At 38.6% G+C, this 23475-nt stretch overlaps 1 protein-coding gene across 1 annotated transcript in view; it reads right to left on the bottom strand.

Moving 5' to 3' along the window:
• Positions 1-23475, bottom strand: part of LOC119418254 (protein eva-1 homolog C) — a 104707-nt gene that overhangs the window by 4433 nt on the left and 76799 nt on the right. The window contains exon 6 of the mRNA XM_037685516.1: positions 2158-2292. Coding sequence (XP_037541444.1) covers positions 2158-2292 — 135 coding nt within the window. The remainder of the gene's footprint in view (positions 1-2157; positions 2293-23475) is intronic.

Here is a 23475-nt window from a genome sequence, read left to right as displayed (position 1 = left end):
TAAGTACTGGTAAATACTGGTAAGTAAGTAATTACCGGTAAGTAAGTAAGTAAGTAAGTACATACTGGTAATTAAGTAAGTAAGTACTGGTAAGTAAGTAAGTACGTACTGGTAAGTAAGTAAGTACGTACTGGTAAGTAAGTAAGTCAGTCAGTAAGTAAATAAGTAGGTAAGTAAATAAGTAAATAAGCAAATAAGTAAGTAAATAAGTAACTAAGCAAATAAGTAAGTAAGTAAATAAATAAATAAGTAAGTAAGTAAGTAAGTAAGTAATAAGTAAATGAGTAAATGAGTAAATAAGTAAATGAGTAAATAAGTAAGTTAGTCAGTAAGTAAGTAAGTCAGTCAGTAAGTAACTAAGTAATTAAGTAAGTAAGTAAATAAGTAAGTAAATCAGGTCTCTCTTGTAAATGAGTCCTCGAGGCTCAATGGGATTTACCTGTCTAAAAAAAGGTTAAAAAAAAAAACAAGTGAATAAGTAAATAAGTAAGTCAGTCAGTAAATAAGTAACTAAGTAAATAAGTAAGTAAATAAGTAAATAAGTAAGTAAATAAGTGAATAAGTAAATAAGTAAATAAGTAAGTAAGCAAGTAAGTGTCCTTCCATCCATCTGTGTCTATCTTTGACCGTGGTCTCTGTCTAAAGTTAGAAAAGTGTCACCTCCACAAAACAAACTAAGTCAGAAACCTACCGATCTGATTCACGTACCACATCTGTATGGGCGCGTCATCATATTTACATGTTTTATTTCTTTGGTCAGCACTCGAATGAACTGTCACTTGAACCAGTTAACGTATAACTGCAGAGTCAGAGGTACCTCAACCTCATTTCATCTGAGAAATGCAGTTTAGGCCCCGACTGCTCACCAAAGAGGTAAATGAAGCCTCAGAATGATAGCGGTGGCGCTAACCTTCAGCTAATACAAAAACAGCTGCAAAGCTGCAAACAGAAAACGCACAATGCAGTATAATGGTACACATGAGGCTTTTTCATTAAAATTATTAAATATTATTTAATGGTTAGGAAATGCTGTATTTTATAAATGTGTTTTGTGTCGGCGCATCGCTTCATATGGGCTTTAATATTTTTAATACATTTTAATGTCAGGAACACAGATCTAGATCTTTTTTTTAGAAAAAGTTGTCTACAAGTGTGAAAAATTATTTTAAAAACAGATCTATTTTTCTGCCTAAGCTGGACAAAGACAGGTTTTAAAAGTAACAAAACGTGCCCAAAAACTTTTCATTAACTCATTTATCAGTGTTTTACCTTTAATTTGGTCTACTCAAGGAAACAAGTGCCTCTCAAAGTGGTTTTTTTTTTTTGTTTTTGTGCCACTTCTCAGCAGGGAACAGTGACTTCCTGGTATCTTTTCTGGTTGCCTAGCAACCTCTTGGCAACTGCATTGTGGTCAAACAGAAAGGCCAATCTGTCCCAGTTCAAACCGAGCCGAGATAAATTGTACAGAACAAGTGGGAGTATATATTTCAAAATATTTGTGACAACGTTCATCAGTTTCTCTTCTGCACAAGTGGAATCTGCTGTCCCACAGTCACATGACGGATGGAAACCAGTCTTTTCACATCAACTGTAGGAAGAGTCTTTAAACGTCACACGAAGAAGTGAAGCCGTTCGTGCGTTCGAGGGCGTCAGCGCTGTTTGCTCCCTCTATCTTAACTCTGTATTCATTCAAGCCATTATCCTCATCAGAGCAGCGCCGGTAGCCGAGCAGAGCAATTAGTGAGTTGGGTGAAGGCCAAAGTCCGTCATGAATAAAGCTTTGTTTGAGTTTTCTTTCTGGACGAGGTCTCCTTTTTCTTTCTTTTTTTTAAATTTCGTTCGATCGTTCTTGCTCTCATCACTCCCTTGGGCTTTGACATTCAAAGCTAGGCTTAGACTGTGGTTACATCTCATCTAAGATGGTAATTAGACAGCAATAAGCAGAGATCATATAATTTCTAATCCAGTAGCAGCATGTGGACACGCATGGAAACAGTTGAACTTGTGACTTTTAATTTCCACACATAAAGGCTCTGATTTGAGTCCTAAATGTCAGTAACTCCTGAACCCCGGGAGGCCGTGAAACGGCTTACTGTCCTCTGGGAGTTGGAGTTTCCACGTGCGTCAGAGCGTGGACGGCTCTGTGGTTTGGCTCACCTGTAACACTGTCGGGCCTCGGGAATGAAGTTCCTTCAGGGGCGTCGTCTCCCACTATGTTGGGGTCATGGGTGCAGGGTGGGGGGTGGTACACCGGCGGTCTGAGGCCTGGCTCCTGGAACAACCTCTTTGGGACTTCAAAGAGAAGAAAGCAAAAGTGGAAAGTTTAGCTAGGTGGGGAAAACTTCACTATAGTTACACAAAAGGTTTTCAAAGGTGAAATTATGGTACACATATACCAGACTGCATATATCTATATTTAATATTGACACATTTGTACATAGCTTTAAATTGTGCACTGTTCCTTGATTTTATCAAGTTGCTACTTTAATGGTTTAGTAGTAACTGCCGTTTTATGGCAGGTAATAATGTAAATACCTGTGGGGAAGCGTGTGCGTCTGTCTGTTAGCAAAATATTTAAAGACTCATAACAGCTTTCAATGGAACTCTAAGAAAAGCATTACTGATCTTACAACGGATTAACTTCTGGAGGCAACTCTGTTCAAGATGGCCACCGAAGCTCATCAAGTTTAGCAAACACAAAAATGGGGATAACTCAGTCAGTTTTACAGATATTGAGTTACAGTCTGGTGTGGATGAAGCTAAAAAAAGTCATTCACAGTGTATATTCTGAGCACAAGAGATTGTGCAAAATCTTTATTTTAAACTTTGGAATTAACCCTTGAAGTCAACTCTGTCTGTTAAATATTTAATGAGCAAGTGGACACATTTTAATGATTCTCTGAGTCATTATTTTGGAGTCAACCCAATTCAAGATGACCGCCGCAGCTAATCAACCTCAGATAAGAACGAGCTTGTCCATAATTTAGTCTGTTTAATAAATATTGAGCTATAATTAAAATTAAATTTCAATCTTTGTTTTTTACAAACTTCTAGAAAAATAAATCCAATTAGCTGCTACTGTTTACCAGTGTTACCAGTAGCAATGGCAGCAATTACTACAGTTTAATGCAGTGGAGATTCTACAAGTGACTTAAATTTGTTCCGTTTTAAAACAATGAATAGTTGTTAATCAAGATCCTGATGCATGCTCAATAATCGAAGTAGAAAAAAATAGTTAGGATGACTACATTGAAGCCATCTTTGTGAAAAGAAACCATCCATCTTTAAACAGGGGCGGTGGCCTCTGTGTTCAACTGTCCCCCTCTTACAATGCTGTTATTGCCAGTGTCACTCAGCCCTCTGTGAATAGCAAGCGGCCATCAGGGCATTAACGATCAATCGTTGGGTTGATGGTTAGGCCTGTCACAATAACAATTTTTTTAATGGGTGATTGTCTCAGAAATTATTGCAATAAACAATAATATTGTTTGATATTTAACAATAATTAACTGTCAAATTTTAGAATGTTGATTTGTTTGCAGTGTAGTACCTTTTCTGACCACCTGATGGCAGTATAAGACTGTTTGAACCAAAGGATGGATAGTTGAGCAGTGTGTCTCTAAGATAAATGAGAGGGAGGACCCTTGACGTGACATGGGCTGACATGGTGACATGGCGAACGCTCGGTGTGGTTTGAGCTCTTTAGCATAGCATTTTTCACACAAAGCTTTTAATAAAAACATCCGTAAACAAGTTCTCAGCTTCTTTTTGCAAAGAAAAACAACTTTTTACACAAAGGCACGGGTTTCAACAGTGAATTTTGGAGCTCGACAAGATGGAGGTTTATTCCCGAGGTGGCCTGTTAGCTTAGCTCGTAGCTTAGCTTCTCAGCTTAGCTGCTTTTAACGATCCAAAAACGCGATCGGTTAAAAACAAATTTTAAAGAGAAAAGAGAAACGGAGGGGGTCACTGAAGAGCCCCGGAGTTGGGCCGTGTATTCAGTAGAAAGAGAGAGACACGAAGAAACGAAAAAGCCGGTGAATGAAAATGAGGCTGATAATTTTCATTAATTGATTTATTGTTTATCACGACAGGCCTACTGATGGTCCTCCTTTAGCATATGAACAGCTAGTTTTGAATGCCAACAACAAACTGGTTGATCCACTATGAGAAGGTGCTATTTATAAGACTGAGTTAGAAACGTTTCAACAGTTTTTATTTTTATTTTGTACTTTTTGTATCCGTCCAGAGGATTTGACTTAACTTTGTTAGAGTTGTTAATCAACTAATTGATCTGCCATCCATTTGTTTCTGTGGTAGAGAATTTTAAGTGATGACTAATTTTCTCAAAAATTATTAAAGCAATATGTTTTTGAAACTTTATTTTGGTTTTAACCAAAGATTTAAAACAGATGTAGATAACAACAACAGTTGCCTCCGTGCATTTCTGAGTTATGGTTATAGACGGCGTTCGGGTGATGACTCGTGCTCCTTTTTCATGTTACACACTGATTCCCAAAAATTAAGCTTCCTCCACTTCTGTCCCTTTTCAGACCCCCTAACCCAACAGCATCTTGTGAGTCAGGGAGTCTGCACTCTTTCCCTAGACACAAACCCACAATGCAGTGGGCTATACATTCCTGTCTGCTCACATGTGGTTCTGCAGGCTGGGCCACGCTTGGGTCACCGTGTTTGTCCGCCCCGTTCAATCAGCAGCGGTCTGAAGCTCAATGCATGACTTTTCCTGTTGTTCTCGCACACTCATCGCTCCAAACAAGCAAACGAGCCATCAAGAACCAGCATCAATAGTCCTGCCTGTGATCTAGGGCAAAAATGAACCATTCATTGCAAAGCCAGAGAATAAACAGACTGATCAAATTTCCAGAGCCGTAGAGTTTGGCAGCGATCCAAGGGCCAATCAAAGCGCAGGAAAGAGCGGAACGCACCATACGCGCTCCTTTTACCAGATCATGCTTGTACTCTGGATACGTTAGAAGACTTTTCTGTGAGCAATAATGAAAACCTGCACCGTCTTTGTTTTGAGCTGCTGACATTTTCAACTTTCACTACAAGGGGATTCCCTCTGGTCTAGTTTTTGTGTCACAGCACCGTGTCATGGTTGGAGAACCGTCCAGCTGCAGCTTTTGGAACAGAATCTGTAAAACAACGCTCTGGTTTTCAAACCAGTGTGCCGTATGTTGTCATGGGGAGGCTGAGCTCAAAACGTCTCAGAAAATGGTGACCAGTAAGAACTAAATCTGGTTGAGAAGTTAGGAAAAAGTAAATGATCACTTGTTGCTCTAAACAACCATTTCATTGAAAAAAAAATGCACAGGTGGTCTACATTAGTAAAACAAACAATGAAGTCAAAAATGTGGCATTTTCAGTAAATATGTTACTACTCAGAGGTACAGTAATTCAATTTCACAAAGAAGAGATTTTATTTATCGGAGGCAATGTGTTCAAAATAATGATACTTCTTCCAGTTATCGAACTGTTAATAATGGTGTACCACAAGGCTCAGTCATAGGACTTACGCTCTTTACAATCTACATAGGCAATGTAGGTCAGATCATCCCTGATGCATCCTCATTTCTATGCCGACGACACAGTTGTTTATTGTCGAGCTAAAACAGTTGCTAAGGTTTTCCAGCTTTTGCAATCCACTTTTGACATCATCCAGTCCGATTTGTTCCGTCTCAAACTTGTACTATAAACACCGACAAAACCAAAGGGATGTTGTTTTCAAGCAGGAAGTTGGTCCCAGCAGTCCCTCGATTTTATCTTTGAATGGTGCTCCTATTGAGTTTGTCGATTGCTACAAATACTTGGGTATCTTGGTCGATTCACATCTCTCTTTTAAGCTTCTCGTGAAAAACTTGATAAGAAACTGAAAGTTAAACTGGGTTTCTTTTTCAGAAATGGATCCTGTCTAACTCTGAATGCTAGGTAACACCTTGTGACTGCGACTTTCTTTCCCTCCACTGACTACAGTGACATTATTTACATGAGCGCCCCTACAAGCTCCCTGGAGATGTTGGACGCTGTCTATCATGGTGCACTAAGATCCATAACTGGCTCTAACTACCGTACCAATCACTGCACCCTGTACACACCGATTAACTGGTCTTCATTAACTTCACGTAGACTCTCTCATTGGTACTTTTTCATCTTTAAATCACTTCTCGGTCTGTGTCATACATCTCCTCCTACATGTCACTGTGTGAGTGCAGCTACAGCGTGCGCTCTCAGGACATTATTACCTGCAGTGTCCCCTCAGTGTAAACTGAACGAGGTAAAAGGGCCTTCTCCTACTCCGCTCCTGTTTCCTGGAATATCTTACAAAAAGATCTGAAGCTCTCGACCTTGACCTCTCTAAATGGCTTCAAACATCTGTTAAGTTCATGGCAAATACCAACGCAGACATGTTCCTGTTTTTAGTTTTCTACACCGCCTTACAATCGAGCTGTTTTGGTTTCGTTTTTTCAATAAAATTTTCTTTCATGTATATTTTCAATTTATATGCTTTCTTTTAAGATCGTCTACTGTTGTCATCATTCTTTGTTTAAAACAAGTCTCTCTTGTAAATGAGTCCTCGAGGCTCAATGAGACTAACCTGTAAAAATAAAGGTTGAATGAATGAATTAATGTTTAGGTAATGGCAGAAAAGTAAAGGACAGCTGTTATTGAGTGATAAAAACACTTTATATTTTTTTTTTTGACTAGTAATACATATTTGACTTTTTGTTTAGGTCCAAAGTGGCAACAACAATGTAAGCTTAAAACACAAACAAATGCTACACATTTAGCATCTGAATTTTGGCATTAACTGAGCCCATCAACCCTGTTTGTCTGTTAGCAAAATATCCCCTGAACCACTGGACAGATTTCAATGAAACTTTCAAAAATGAATCACCAAAAGTACGGCTACAACTGATCACTATTTGGAATCACCCACATTTAAGACAGCCACCACAGCTAACTGACCTTTGCCAACATAAAAAATGGCTATAATAGTCAGTTTTATAGAGATTGAGCTAGGAATTAGCGTGGTAGTAGCTGAGACTCATCCTCAACACATATTTGAAGTAACAGATGACACAAAATCTCACATTTCATAAGATGACACATGACGTGACTTAGTACGTTGGTCTTAATTTACATATATATTGATATACTGATATGCTGTCTTTCAAAAAAAGACAAAATACTTCACAATAAGGGAATAAAAAGCAAACAGAAGTTATGTAACTAATACAATGAAAAGCAAACGTCACGTTAGACAAACTTTCAAACATTTCTACCTCCTCAAACTAAACTCCATGTTTCTTCTCAGCCAAGACACAATATGAAAATTAAAATTCTTGAAAGATCCCATTGGTACTGCAGTGTATTAACGAGTGCATTGTAGAAAATAATGTTTGTTTTCTTGTAACACCAGGAACTGTATCAAATCTGAGACCTTTCCCCTCCTGTTTGCATGGCTGTTGAAAATAAATACTTTTTTAAAGAAATTACTACCTTATTCTATCGCAGAGCTTATAGAGATGCACATTCATACATTTAACTACCTCCTGGTAATTGCATCAGATCATGTGGCAGAACACACCAATATACCAAATATAAATGTAAAAGAATAAGTAAATTAAAAACGTTTCGAAACCTATTTTATCCACAACTTGTCGGCTCAAACTGAACAAACGGTCACAAGTGGAGGTAAAAAAGTAAAAAGCCACAAGGTTCAGATTTGGGACTTGGCCCGACAGCTGCTCCGCTGTTCTTCCTCGTCAGTCTGACCCCTTAATCATGGGTCATAAAACTCCCCCACTGCCATGCTGCCATCACCCCCTGCCACGCCCTGATTACAGCTTTCTGATTGGTCCTAATTAGCTGCACATGTGGCTCAGGTTCACAGCTGACAGGCGCCACAATGCGATGTCTCTGGTAGACATTTTTCCTCAATTACAGGAGACACCATCGTAAAGAAAAGCCTGTTCCCTGGCTCACCAGCAGATGCGTAAACACAATTTAGGCTTTCTATATGTTTAGAAAAGTCAGTGCAACAATAGTGTGAATGTTTATGAAGCATTCACACAACTGTGATCCATTTTTCTTCTGTACGTTTTTGGGTGCATTTCTCGTCCCCCAGTTTTCAATCTATTTCAACAAATCATATCAAAATGTTCAGCTCTTTCAGGGCAATCCTGCTATGACTTTTGGTATTGGTGCAGCTTTAGCTTTTTGAAATATTTAGTATTTTCTGCCACTTTTTTCCTCATAAAAAATGAATTGAGCTCATTTTACATCCTCCAAATCTTTAGATCTGTTTACAACCTTTTACTGCTCCTTTCACATTCTGTTCTGGTTCAGCTTCTTTCAGCTTCCTTACGCAGATTCAAACATTTGTTCAGCTATTTTCAGCTATTTTCAGCTGTTTTGTGCTCCTTTTAGATTATTCTGCTACTACAACATTTTTTGTTCTTCTTACTCATTTCTGCTAATTTCAGCTTTTTATGCTCCATTCAGCTTATTTCTGCAAGTTTCAGCCTTTTCAGCTCATTACACATTTTTTGCACCCATTTCAACTTTTTCATCCTAATTCAGCAAAAATGTGCTCTCTCAATTTCCTTCTGGTAATTTTAGCTTCTTTCTGCCTTTTTAGCTACTTTTCAGCTGTCTGTTTTCCGTAATTTCAGCTTTTTTTTCCATATAATTTTCACTTTTTTGTGTTCATTTCTGCTTCTTTCAGCCTAATTGGGCAAATGTGTCCTTTCTGGTTTCTTATGCTAATTTAGGCTTTTCTATCTTTTCAGCTAGCCATTTAGCATTTTAGCTAATTTCCTAACCTTTTATAATTTTTTAGCTAATTTCATCTGTATTCAGATAAATTCCAAGTTTTTTGTGGTAATTTCTGCCTCTGTCAGCCTAATTATAGACACTGCTCTCAACTTGTTATGCTCCTTTCAGCTTTGTTCTGCTAGTTTCAGCTTTTTCTGCAATTTCAGCTACTATTCAACTGTTTTATGCTAATTTTATCTTTTTCAGCTAATTCCACCTTTTATGACCTCAATCCAGCTCTTTCCACTTCATTCTGATAATTTACACTTCTTTCTGCCTTTTCAGCTTCTTTTCAGCTATTTTTGCTAATTTCAACATTTTTAGCTAATTTCCAAATTTTTCTGCTCATTTCTGCTTATTTAAACTTAATTCAGCAAATACATGTATGTTATTTCTGCTTTCTTTTGCTACTTTAAGTGAGTTCTTCATTTCAGCTACATTTCAACATGTTTTTTGAGTCAATTCCAGCTGTTTTTTAGCAAGTTCTTCTCAAATAAGCATTCACATGTCTCTAGTTTATAATAGCTGTTTTGCTGAAAAAAAATATATACAAAAAAGTAAAAAAAAAAAAAAAAAGCTAGACTGTCTTGAACTAAATGGCCACAATCCACACATATGAAGCTGTGCAGTTAAAGCGAACCAGTTAAAGGAAAGAAAAAGAAGTGCAAGGGAGCAAAACCGAGCACATAAATCACACCATGCAGCCTCTGTTATAATCACATGGCCACATAAATGCAGAGCAAATGATTCCTCGCAACTCTTAAAATAACTCGAATAAATGAGGCCGGTGCCAGAGCTGGACCTCTCTGAGGCCCGGATCACCACGGGGAGCCAAGATACGAGGCAGGAATAAGCGCTCGCAACAATGACCCGTGTTTACACTGGCAGAGCCTGGCTTTGTTTTCACTAGGCCAGTGTGTGTGTGTGGGTGTGTGTGTGTGTGTGTGTGTGTGGATGGCTGTGTTTGTTGACCACTGCAAAACATATTTGAAGCAAAACCCGATAAGCCACAGGTTTTTTTTTTTATGAAATATTACAGCACACTCTATCTGGGGTAAGATCAAAACTCCGCTAATTATTTAGACGTGCTTTAAACTTTGTGAGAACACAAAGAGGGATTAAACATTTGGAGCAGGGCTACTCAACTAAACTGCCCAGGGGGCCACAGTTTCTGCAAGCCAGCAGATCATGGGCCGGACATCCAGCAATTAAAGTCATTATGTAAATAAACCAAGTATTACAATGATCGGTTACCTTTTAAATGTCTTTATTTAGTTGCATTGAATCATAAATGCAATAAACAGAACCCAAAATAAATAGATATGTATGTAGGTTTCCATTGATTGAAGCCATTAGCGTGATGCTCTGAGGTGTCTCCTCATCTCTAACACCATGCATAAAAAATTCCACGGAGTCCTTAGTGAAGTCGAACACTTTACTTCTATTGCAAAAATCAAAACTTGTACAAAATTAAAGAAAAGGAATGAGAGAGGCATAGAGGGAGTGGTTAAAAAAAACTCTGTGGATCCACTCTGCTGCACATGACAGCCTGACTAACTGCCTGAACTCGCTTCAATATTATTGTTTTTATGTTTGAAACAAAAGTCGATGATGTGCAATTATGCAAAATTGCAGAGAAGTGTTCATATAAAAAAAAAAACTATTAAAATATACAGAAACTAAGTTTGAAGCCTCCTTAAAACAATGCATACCTCTTATCTATAAAAATATGGCGTTTTTAGCTTTTTGGATAAAAAGCTTTTTTTAAAAAAAGTTACGCTCAATCGTACAGAACATCACAATATTTCATGTGATTGATTAGTACTTGAAGTATGAATTGGTGATGATTTGCAGCTACCACCACGCCAAACTGTAATTCAACACCAACAACAATAGCTGGCTGAGTTATGGCCATTTTTGACAGTGAGCCTTATAATCAGGTGCACCGTATGTATGAATTCTGGTAGTGCTTACTGACTTTGAACCAATTTTATGTGGTTGTGAATGAGTTGAATAAAGTTTGACTTTTGTTTCGCTTAATGTGCCTTGTAATCCGGTGCGCCTTATGTATGAAAACAGACCCGTTCATTGATATTGCGCCTTATATGTCTCTCTTGTAAATGAGTCCCCGAGGCTTAATGGGATTAACCTGTATAAATAAAGACTGAATGAGTAATCTGGTGTGCCTTATATTCCGAAAAATACAGTACTTCCTATGAGAATTACTAAAATCCATTCAGTGGTTCATGAAATATTGTGCTAACAGATAGATAGGGTTGGCTCTGTCAATACTTTAAACAAAGATCTTGTCTGTTATACTTCAGTTCAGGAAATATGCTTCTTTAAACAGATGCATTATGGGTAATAATAATAATAATTGAGACAACGTGCTGGCATACTGTGGGCAAAATCATCTGGTTTGAATCAGCACACAACCAGCGCCCGCCTAATCTCCACCATTAAAATGGCTAAACCTCAAAATTCAATTACCATACACACGAGTACAACACCTTAAATGACCACATTTAATAAACTCGTGGAAAAAAACATTTCCTCTTAATGTCTCTTCTGGGTCGTGTGCACACAGACTCCACACGAGCAGGGAGGCAGGCATCTCCACGAACACTCATGAACCCATCCACAAAGCCAAACACCCTCCCTGCACACAACCGTTTTTCACTTAGGTAATGGCATTCCTGCTGAACAACATGCGAGGTGAACAGGGCAGAAGCTGAAGGTGTTGAGAAAACTCCCTCCCCCCAAAACGTGCACCACTATAACAGCATCCAGATGACATTTTACTGGACTCGAGTGCGTGACAGCTCTGTACTGTAGGAGGACGACACAGGTTGCATGAATGTTTTTGTAAATTTACTCGTCATGTGCTTCCATGGCTGAGACGGCAAATGTCAGAGAGCAGGATTTATCCACTCCGTCTTGTTTTGGATATACACAGAGGATCGGGTTTAGCACCAGTAATGAGAAGTCTGTCAAAGGATTGGTGGTTTGGGCTACAGAGCTTTCCTCTTTCTGCTCCATTTTAAGTTACTTTAAGCTAAATTACTTTATTAAATTTAACTGACTGAGTGTAATAATAGTTTCAACCAACTGGAACCGTAGAGGATCGTGAAAGGAGACACTTCTAGTCCGTTAGTGAGAAAGTATCTACACTATTTGTAACTATTTCCTGTAAAAAGACAGTTAAGTTTCCAAAACTACCGTACTTGCTGCCGTACACATCGCACCGCTGTATAATTCGAATCACTCCAAAAATGTCTAATAAAGTTGAAAAAACACGAATAAGTCGCTTCGTCATATAAGTCACATCTATTAAGCATCACCGCTGACCACCTGGAAACATGGGCCGGTGTTGTGCCAAAAATGAATTGGCTGCCAAATGGAGGCCGTGGGAGCATGCATGGGAGGACTTGAACAAGAAATGAACAAGATTAACACTTAAAAACAATTATTTGTTTGCTCGAAATTATAGTAAACGTGTGTCTCTGTTGAAAGTTTCCTTAAGAAATGTACTTTGACGGTCAAATAAGCTGTATTTCTTGTGGGCGGCGAAATGCAGCTGATTTGACGTTTGCTCCAGGAGTTCCAGAGCGAGATGAAGGTGACCTTTATGACAAGCCAAGCGTCTCATTAATAGCCACTTTTCCTATTAATGAGACACTTGGCTTGCCATATTTTCGAGAGCCCTCTAGTGGCTGAAAATGGTAGTGCTCAATATTTTCCATGTGAGAATGAATGAAATCATCAAATTTCAGCCAAAAATTGGTTTATAAATATGGAGAAAACCCACATATTAGTTACTTTGTTGAATAAGTTGCAGGACTTGAAAATTTATGCAAAAAGGTGATTTATACAGCAAAAAATACAATAGTAAAAAGCCACTGATTTACACTTTACTCAAAAGATACATCTTATGTTTTGTTTTCAAAACGTTCATTTTTCAGCTTGGATTTTTGTATTACTGTGTGTATGAGTATAATGCTTCAGTTATGTTGTTAAATTGATAACATTTACAATACTTCCAAATGACTTATAAAGAAAACAAGGTTTTAAGTGTCAATAGTCTTCAATTCTCCAGTTAAAAAGTTATGGAAAGGATTTAAAGTGAAAGTACAGATCTTTTGTTTATGTGGCTCCCTGTCAAATTGAGAATAGAATTCAAATTCTTACTTCTAACCTACAAAGCCCTCAACAACCTAGCTCCATCTTATATTACAGATCTTACTGTTACATATTTTCCTAACAGAGCACTTCACTCTCAAGACTGCAGGCTTACTTGTGGTTCCTAGAGTTTCCAAGAGTAGAATGTAAGGAAGATCTTTCAGTTTTCAGGCTCCTCTCTTGTGGAACCAACTTCCAGTTTCTGTCCGTGAGGCTGACACATTGTCCAGTTTTAACACTGGTCTTAAGACTTTTCTTTCTGATAAACCCTACAGTTAGTGTTGGCTTGTTATGCTGCCATAGGCTTAGACTACTGAGAACAAATTAACCTGAGTGAACAGTTACAAATGCATACACATGAATAGTTTTCATTTGATATTATTTCTATCTTAACGTGATTCTCGTCCTGCCATTGTGTATCTGTTCCTCCTTCCTGTTCCTCTCAAACCCAGCCGGTCCAAGCAGACGGCCGCTTGTCCTGAGCCTGGTTCTGCTCAAGGTTTCTTCCTCATGAGGGAGTTTTTCCTTTCCACTGCTGCCTTTATGCTTACTAAGAATGAGAGTTCTGTGATGGAGTTAAGTTTAAAGCAGTCTGCTCCTCAGATAAATAGTGTTAAATTATTATTTTGTATATATGAATGTTTCTGTTCAGTGCCCTGAGACGACTTCTGTTGTGACTTGGTGCTATATAAATAAACTCAATTAAATTGAATTGTGTCTCATCTATGATAAAAAAAAAACAAAAAAAACTAAATAATCCAAAAGTCGACCACGTCATTTGTAATAAATGAGCAAAATCAGCAGAATAGTGCTTCTTGCCAACAATTATGGGTCGTTTTCAACATTTGAACCTTGACGAGTGCACGACCCCGGCACACAAAATATATCGAGTTAGTAAAATAATTCTTAAAACACTGAAAAAAGTGCATATTTGACTACTTTTATGACTTTAATACATTCCACGTAGACAGCAGTATTTCCATTTTATCAAAGCCATAGGATGTGGATGACATCATGTTTAAGGAATCAGAATTGCAGTGGGCTAGAAATACATTTAAAGAGCTTAACAACCATTGCTGCCTCACCCCGACCCTAAATTAAGCTGAATCTTTCCCCCATTTCACGCTTTAATGGGTAACACACAACTCTCTACTGTGAGACACTCCCAAACATAAATGTATGCACATGCACACGCATGCAGACTCTGCAGCATGGACTCTGAAGGGGATTACTCTAGCCTGACTGCCATCATTTAAACTATAAAACCCCAGCTGCTTTGACTGTTCAAACCTTCCCCATACACATGCATACACAGTTGGTATCATCAATATACATGCAGTGGCAAAAATAGGCATTACCGATGACAGGGTTGGGTCATAACAATCAGAGGGAAGGACACTCAGTTGTGGCTCTGACTCAACGGACCCCCCACACTGAAATACATTAATCTTCATTTAAACCCTTAAATATCCAGCTCAAAATGTAACATAGTTAAACTCATGTCCCCTTAAAGTACGCAAACTGTTCGATGTGGTGCTGCGGCACAAGTTCTGCCTCTGCCGGTTTTGCTGAGCAGCTCTCATGCCGATGCAATCACGTCTTTACCGACTGGAAGTGGGAGAGACCGGCCCTCTGCTGAAATCAGCACAGTTCATTATCTGATGTTCAACCTCGGGTCAACAAAGACGTGTCCATCGCTGAATCATCAAACCAAGCCGCACCGCCTAAAAACACTCCTTCGTATCAGTCATGAGCTCATCAGTTTACAGTGGGACACACACACACACACAGCTGCTGAGTCTTCTGTAAACAATCAAAGCAGAGATATGTAGTTTGTTGTCACTGATATGGAGCTGATAGTTTCAGAACATATCAATGAGACTTTAAGGGCCGTGGCGATCAACGAGCACATTCTGACACATGTCAAGGTTGTTCCAAACAATGGCGCTATCTTTAGACGAAGGCAACAACTGGTCACACAAGGCCCATAATAACATCAGCACTGGGGAACAGTTAGGTCTCCTGGGATTTGAGAAATGCACAATGCTTAGAGATGATTTATGATTTACTTTTTACATTATGTCACAATATGACTGAGTCGATTTAAGATTTTTCCGAAAGACAGAAAGCAATTATTGGGTGTACATCCACAGCCGATTGCTGATCAGTCTGGTTCAAGATGGCTGCCACAGCCAAGACTCTTAAAAACACCAAATCTTCTGTAGCTCAGTCAGATTTATAGATACTGTCCTGACATTTGTTGTGGTTGTAGCTGAGACTGATCTCCAACACACATATTACCGTATTTTTCGGCTTATAAGGCGCAATATCAATGAACGGGTCTGTTTTCATACTTATGTAGTAGTACGCGAAACAAAACAGTCAGATAAGTCAAACTTTATTCAACTCATTCACAATAACCACATAAAATCATTTCGAGGTCCATAAGCGCGACCAGAATTAATACATAAAGCGTACCTGATTATAAAGCTCACTGTCGATTTTTGAGAAAATTAAAGGATTTTAAGTGCACCTTTAGAGCTTTAAAATGTTGCATTATCTATTTGCAGTTAACTTTGTCTGTCTGTTAGTAAAATATCTCTCAAGCCACTAAACAGAATTTAACTGAACTAATCATTGGCTAGACCTCTGCAAGTAATTAACTTTTGGTACCAACTCTTTTCAAGATGGTGGCCTCAGTCAGTTTAATTTAGATTAAAAAAAAGCAAAATGGTTATGATTTAGTCAGTTTTACAGACATTGAGCTGAAACTTGAGGAGGTTGGAGCTCAGAGATATTCACAACACATACTCATTATGCAAAACCGCAGCTTTAAACTTTGACATTTATTGTTGGAGTCGACCTGGTTTGTCTGTTAGCAAAATATCAATTGTTAATAAAACTTTCCAAAAGTAATAACTGGATAGAAAACATTTGGGCTCAATCTATTTCAAGATTGCCACAACAGCCAATAAACATTTGCCAACACATATATGGTTAAAACTCGGTCAGTTTTACAGATACTAAATTGAAATTTGATGCTGTAGTAGTTCAGAGTCATCCACAAATCGTACTTTTATGTGATATTTTGCAGTTTTGCATATTTTCAAGGTTTTCCCAAATTATCTAAAACCATTTTTCCATTGGCATTTTTCAGTATGAGATGACTTTAGGCTAAAACTCTAGCGGTGGACAATTTGAATTCCTTCTAGAAACGCTTGACCTTTACTTTTGTTCAGAGTGTACTAAAATTGGACTAAACTGGAATTAACTGGTTTGCTGTTATTGGATTTGAAATACAGTAGTCCCTCGCTACTTCGCGGTTCACTTATCGCAGACTTGCTCTATTGCGGTTTTTCAAAATAAGAGTGGACATGACACAAAGTTGGCTGATTGACGGATGAGCTGCACGATCGGCATGACATTTTTTATTTAAAATGAATTGTTTTAAATTATTTAGCACCTGCTGCATCTTTGTGCAGCCCACAGCTGCCGAAAAAGCTTCCTCCTGCCTTTGTGCAACCCATACTGCAAGATAAGCTTCCTGCTGCAGCTGATCAGAGGTTTCTCCATGCAGAGTGGGAAGTGGGCGTGGCCAAGAGCGCTTGCAGGCAGCAGAGAGCTAAAATCATGACATTCTGTGCTCTTTTAGAGCATTTAGAGTTTAGAAACATTGTTTAGAATATTGCAAGAGTGTGGGAAGGTTTTAAAATGCCATTCATATATATATATATATATATGCAAAAATAAACTACTTACTACTTGTACTACTATCTCTACTTCGCGGTTTTTCACTTATCGCGGGGCTTCCCCCACAATAAACGAGGGACTACTGTACTCACATGATTAGGACGGTACGAGATAAAAAGTTTAAAATAAAAATACTTCGGACAGGCGCCGCCGTTTTGTAGTTTTCTTTCAATAAGCCTGCACTGTAAGACAGGTCAAAAATAACTACACTTCCCAGAAGCCAACAGTGCTTCCAGCTGCTGCTTTCCGATGAAATGACAAAATTTTGCTGTATTGTATATAGCCTACGTATGTTGTTAAAATTACGTAGGTTTAAGAATTTGGAACATTGTAAGAGTGTGGGAAGGGTTTATAAAGCCTTAAAATGCATTTACAATAAATACAGCGTTCCTACTTCACAGTTTTTCACCAATCGCAGTGTGTGTAATGTAACCCCGGCGATAATCAAGGGACTACTTTAGTCCTCTTTGCTTTTTATAAAGAATTCTGAGATGACTTGTTTTTAACTGGATTTAATATTTTTTCTTCTGTATTTTTGTCACTCAAGAGTCTTTACTCTACCAACTATGTTCATCCGACAGTTATCCCCCTCTCTTACACACACACACATGCTGATTGACAGATCGAGGGCACAGTGGGGTGCAGCTTTTCCCTGAGCACATGCAAAGTGGGGGAAACTGGGATAAAACCACTAACTTTCTGTCTCTTCCTTTTTTTTTTTTTAGCCACAGCCATTTCCAAACAAATGGTTTGAAATCTGATCCTGATTAAACCATTACATTTGACAGCTAAATATTTTCATGGAAATGAAAAAAAGTACAGTCGGAGTGCATTGCATTGATGCGACGCCTAGACGTGGATCATGGATTAGATCTACACCTCAAGAAGTTAAACGTGATCCAACAAATGGGCTGTATGGTGGATCGAACTTCTGGCTGTCTCAAAGGAAACAAGGCTGGAAGTGTCTGGAGTTAGCCACATTATATTCTGCAGTTCTCATAATAACTAATTAAGTAAACCGTGCCCTGTTTTGCTCCACTGCACAAAGGAGTCCGAGTTCACCACGGTGGCCATCCAACCTGATGAATAGACGTCTTTGAGAGTTAAGTACTAATAAAATGATGGATGAGGAGGATAGCGTGGCGCTGAAATGAATACATCCAGAAGTTTCCAATCTACAAAAGCAGTGCAAAGCTAATAATTTTGTTTTTTTTTAGTATCTCATCTTTAAACGGCCTTTGCTGTGAGTTAAGAGGTGATTACGCACAGCAAAGATTAGACGCTGTGATATCTGACCTCAGAGTCACGCACAGAATGCAATACACTGACTTTTCAGTAAACACCTGAAAGAACCGGATTAAATTACAAACTCTTGCCCTAAACAACGAACAGATTCACGCAGCAGACGCTTTCAGCATCTGCGAGTCGTTATGCGCTCTATGATTTGATGCACGACAATCTATTATCATCCTGGTAAAACACTACCACCTGCCTCGTGTGTAAACTGTCTATGAAAAGCAGCTCCTGTGCTCTGTCATTAGTCGGGTAGCTAAACTACAAGTTAGAGTGAATTACAACCGACAGCTTTCAGTCCAAGCAAACCTTCCTGTATTTAACAAACGAATCAGCGATCATGTAAGGTGCATCATGAAAATGCAGTGGATTTGAATTGTTCTCATGTATAGCAAAAAGAGATTTTAATTTTTTTTAAGTGTCGGCAGAGTGCTGGTCATATTAGCGGTGACTTCTGAAGAGCGATAATAATAGTGAGGTCTGGGTCAGCCTGAGTCTGTCACCACCCTTATCATTACATAAAGCACAGCTGAATGGTAGGACTGCAGCATCTTTTGTTTAGTCTGCTGCTAAAACACTTTTAATTCATGGTCATTCAAAACTAAAATCCATGTTTTCCATTTCATAATTTTTATGGTAACACATGAAGCCAAACAGATAGTTCAGATCATTTGAAGTGGGGTTCTATGGAAAGGTTATGAACAATTAATATCTTACCGGTTGTAGATAGCTCTTTGAACTGCTTTAATTTGGAGAAATATAATATATATATGAGCAGACTCATGAACTAAGAGCAGTGATTCCCAACCCTGGTCCTTGAGGAATACTATCCTGCATGTTTTACTTGTTTCCCTGCTCCAACACACCTGATTCAGTGATTTGATTACTTCCTCAAGTTCTGCAGGAGCCTGTAAATGACCCATTTATTCAAATCAGGTCTGTCAAAGCAAGGAAACAACTACTGTATTTTCCGCCGTACACATCGCACCGCCTTATAAGTCGCATCAGTCCAAATATGTCTAATAAAGTGGAAAAAACATAAATATGTTGCTTCGCTGTATAAGTCGCATCTATTATGCGTCACTGCTGCCGTGTCGTGTTTGTTACACATCTCTGCTGACAACCCGGAAATGTGGGCCGGTGTTGTGCCAAAACTCGATTGGATGCCAAATGGCGGCAACGGGAGCGTGCATGGGAGGACTTTAACAAGAATTTAACAAGATTAACGCTTAAAAACAATTATTTGTTTGCTCGAAATTATAGCAAAGGTGTGTCTTAGTTTAACTTTTCCTTAATAAATGCCCTTTGACGGTCAAATTAGTTGCATTTCAAAAGCTGATTTGCGAAAGCAGGAGCACGCAAACGGACGACTCGCTGTGCATTTCTTCAAAATTTAACAAGATAAGCACCTAAAACAATTATCTGTTTGCTTGACAATATTGCAAAGGTGTGTCTCAGTTGAACTTTTGCTTAATAAATGCACTTCAATGGTCAAATTAGCTGCATTTCGCCAGGGCTGCGCAGCAAAGTGAAGCTGATTTGACGGTTGCTCCAGACATGATCCTGGAGATGGACAAAGGTGGCAGTTTATGGCAAGTTGATTGTGTCATTTATTGCCACTTTTACCTATAATATGACACAACGGCATGCCATACATTTAGAGTGCCATCTAGCGTCTGGAAATGGTAGAGTTCAAAATTTTCTATGTCAGAATAAATGAAAATGGTCATATCTCTGTCAAAAATTGTTTTATAAATATGGGGAAAAAAACATAAATAAGTCGCTTTGGTGTATAAGGGCATGCAAATTATGCAAAAAATCTGCGAATTATAGGCTGGAAAATACGGTAAAACATGCGGGATGGCATTCCTCAAGGACTAGAGCTGGGAACCATAGAGAGTCATGGATTGCTGCTGTCCTAAAAAACTAACCTCAATCCTTTTACAGCAGTTCATGCAAGCACTGGCTGTAAACTTTGATTTTGACATACATTTTGCATCACAAGGTTATTTATGCAGAATTTCATGGATATTAGCTAGTGCAAACAGCTAGCTTTAGCGCTTCAGATGCAGCCAGGGGCCATTCTGACAGAAAAATAATAACATATCTACCAGAATATGTGTAGAAAGTAAAACTGATGGTGGTTTATAAGTTTATGTTAGCTGGAATCACTAATATAGTTTGAAGAACTGAGTTGTCCTATGGCAATAATAATCCACTTTGGTCTTGGCACTGCTCAGATTAGCTGATGATTTATCAGCGCGGACACCATGAAACTCCATTTCTTCAAACTGACAGAAAAAACACAAAGCAGAAACAAAAACCAGGATGTGACAGAAGTCGGGACAAATATTGATACTGAGGGTACAGGAAGGATAACGACAGGCACAATGCAAATGTTACTTAATAAACCAGCGCATGGTGAGTTACAGGGAGTAACAAAAGAATAGACAAAAAGAAAATGGGAAGAATATTGAACTTTACAACATAATGAATAGTAAGGTAAACCAAAGTTATAGTAAAATCTACAGGAACCAAAACCGCAGAGCATGGCACGATATCTTACTGATTCAATTTAATATTAAATTAATTTAAACTTCATACAGAGAACAGAAACCACCCTGATTCTTTTTCCTGCGCAGTTTTAAATATACTCCACTTTCAGCTATAATTAGAACCAGGTCTAAAGTTAGACTTCACTGGAGTAAACAGGTGGAACCATTGTCTCACACCACAGCTGTTTGTGATCAAGCGAAAGGGAGGACAGTTAAAACAGGAAAAGAAAGAAGAAAAACCGCTATAATCCCGTCTCCATTTAGACTTTTTTGGCTAACAACCCATTTCCTACACATACGCACACGCGCAACAGACATCCACCGATTAGAATGCCTTTTCTGGACAACAGCTGAAGGTAAAAAGAGTCAAACGTGGGTCCAAAGCGCTTCCATTTCCTTTGAAGAGGATTTCTGGCTTGTAAACTGTCCATATTTGTCTGAAACATCCAATGTGTGTGTGCTGTCTTGAGGCACAGCAGATGTAGAAGCATGTCCTCAGGGTTCAGAGAGAGGAGAGACAGAGGACAAGAGCCTAGCTGAGAGAGGAGCACCAGACACAAAAGGCAGCCACACACTTTCACAGCGCTCTTGAAAATAAACACCTGCTGCTGAGGCTGCAGCTCCACATGGATAACAGACAGCCTGCATATGTGGAACTAAGCCTACACACGGTTTCTTAAATCTGCACAACTTTATAATACTGTACAAACATATACCGTACATGTAGCATCACATGAAACTGCACAGAAGCAGATGAAACGGTATTTAGCCCTCTATCAAAGAAGAGTTTAATACTGTTCAGTGACACAAAAAGAACTTTTCAGTCATTTACAGCTTTGTTATTCATTATACACCGAGCGCAAGAATGCAGCAAAACAATAGAAAAATTTAAAATAAAGTATCTGTCTAAATAAAGAAGCCAGCATACTTTGTGGATACTCTCAGTTGGACATTAATTCAGTTTCCATTCAGCCACCTGCAAATTGTTTGGTTCATTAAACTCTGCACAGCTGGAAGGTACGCTCATTACTGGGCCTCGTGACCACATAACTTCTTGTAGACTTTTGTGAGATTATTATGTGGCAATTAAAAAAGAACACCGTCTTTCACCCTCTGCGATGGACAGGACTTGTAAAGATTTCAGGGATAAAAGATCAGTATTATTAGTTAATGCTTTACAACAAAGTTCAGTCATGTCATTTGGACAGTTTATTTTTTTGTTGAGATATTTCATCCTTCATCCAAAGGACTTCATCAGTCTGAGGAGCCACAACAAGCTCAGTCCCACAAGCAGCAAACCATAGTGGACCAACCAGTTTGCTGGTGATAAAACGGCTTCTTATCACGAGCAAACTGGTTGGGACTGAGTTTTGTGGCTCCTCAGACTGATGAAGTCCTTTGCATGAAGGACAAACCATCTCAACAAAAAAAAAAAAAAAGAAGAAAGAAACCGTCCAGTTGACCTGACTGAACTTTGTTGGATTTTTTTACCTGGATTATTGAGCATGAACTTTGACAGTTAACGCGTTGTTCATTAGAAAACAATTTACATTAATCCCAAAAATAATAACCACAGTATATTTAATGTTTGAGCTAATACATGACCTTAAAAGACAATAAAATGTAAACTTTTAACAGAAGGCCAATTGTGCCTTACAGAGGTATACAATGTGTTGTACTGCAATAGGTTAGGGTTGTCTGTGCTCAAAAGGTTTGGTGCAGAAGACAGAAGGCAGACCTGCACAAGAATACACAACTCACAGGTCAACACTTGACACTAACTCAGAGACACGCTACACAGACCACCTTAACAGGAAGTAAGAGTGGGAGGAAATTAACCACAGCTTTCCCATGGTATGAAACAAGTAAGTTAGCATATAATGATGTATTTAGGCTTGTCAAAATAACAAATTATGCTGGGCGATTAAATGTCTCAGAAAATATTGCGATAAACAATAGTATTGTTTGAAATTTGACAATAATAAAAAAAATCAGTAAACAAGTTCTCAGCTTCTTTTTGCAGAGAAAAACAACTTTTTACACAAAGGCACGGGTTTCAACATTGAATTTTGGAGCTTCGACAAGACGGAGTTTTTTTTTCTGTGGTCGGCCTGTTAGCTTAGTTAGCTCTTAGCTTAGCTTTTCAGCTTAGCTGCTTTTAACGATCCAAAACCGTGATTTTGGACGGTTAAAACAGATTTTAAAAAGAAAAGAGAAAGGGAGGGGTCAGTGAAGAGCACCGGAGCTGAGCCTTTTGTCATCCAGTGTCTTCAGTAGAAAGAGAGAGACACGAAGAAACGATAAAGCCGATAAATGAAAATGAGGTTGATAATTTTCATTTATCATGCGATTAATTGATTTATTGTTTATTGAGACAGACCTAGATGTATTGTCAATCTGTCATCAACTTAGTTAAATTTTATGTAGCTGATGTGTTCAACACAGGAATAAAATTAAATACATAGATGCCTGGATGGAATGCATTTCACCCGCCACTACCACACCAAATTTTCTCAAAATTTGTCAAATTTATGGCCATTTTGGCTTTTGTTTGTAAAGTATTCAATTAGATGGACAGTAGTCCCTCGATTATCACAGGGTTTAGAGGACCACGTCCCCAGTGATAAGTGAAAAATCGTGAAGTAGGGTTACAGTAATCAAGTTCAAGTTTCACTCCCAATCTCCCTCATTCTGTGTAAGTAAACAATTTAATTAAAATACAATTGTAAAGAGAAGCACAGCTGGACAGCATAAGGTTAACCCTTCACGAAGCTGCTGCAGCATGGAGCAGAAATGTGGGCGTGGCAGAGAGCCGCAGGTGGCAGAGAGCGCAGGTGGCAGGGAGCCGCAGGTGGCAGAG

Source organism: Nematolebias whitei, chromosome 12 (genome assembly GCF_014905685.2).
Source record: "Nematolebias whitei isolate Nwh7 chromosome 12, NemWhi1, whole genome shotgun sequence".
Lineage (NCBI taxonomy): Eukaryota > Metazoa > Chordata > Actinopteri > Cyprinodontiformes > Rivulidae > Nematolebias > Nematolebias whitei.
This window is presented reverse-complemented; position numbering and strand designations above follow the sequence as displayed.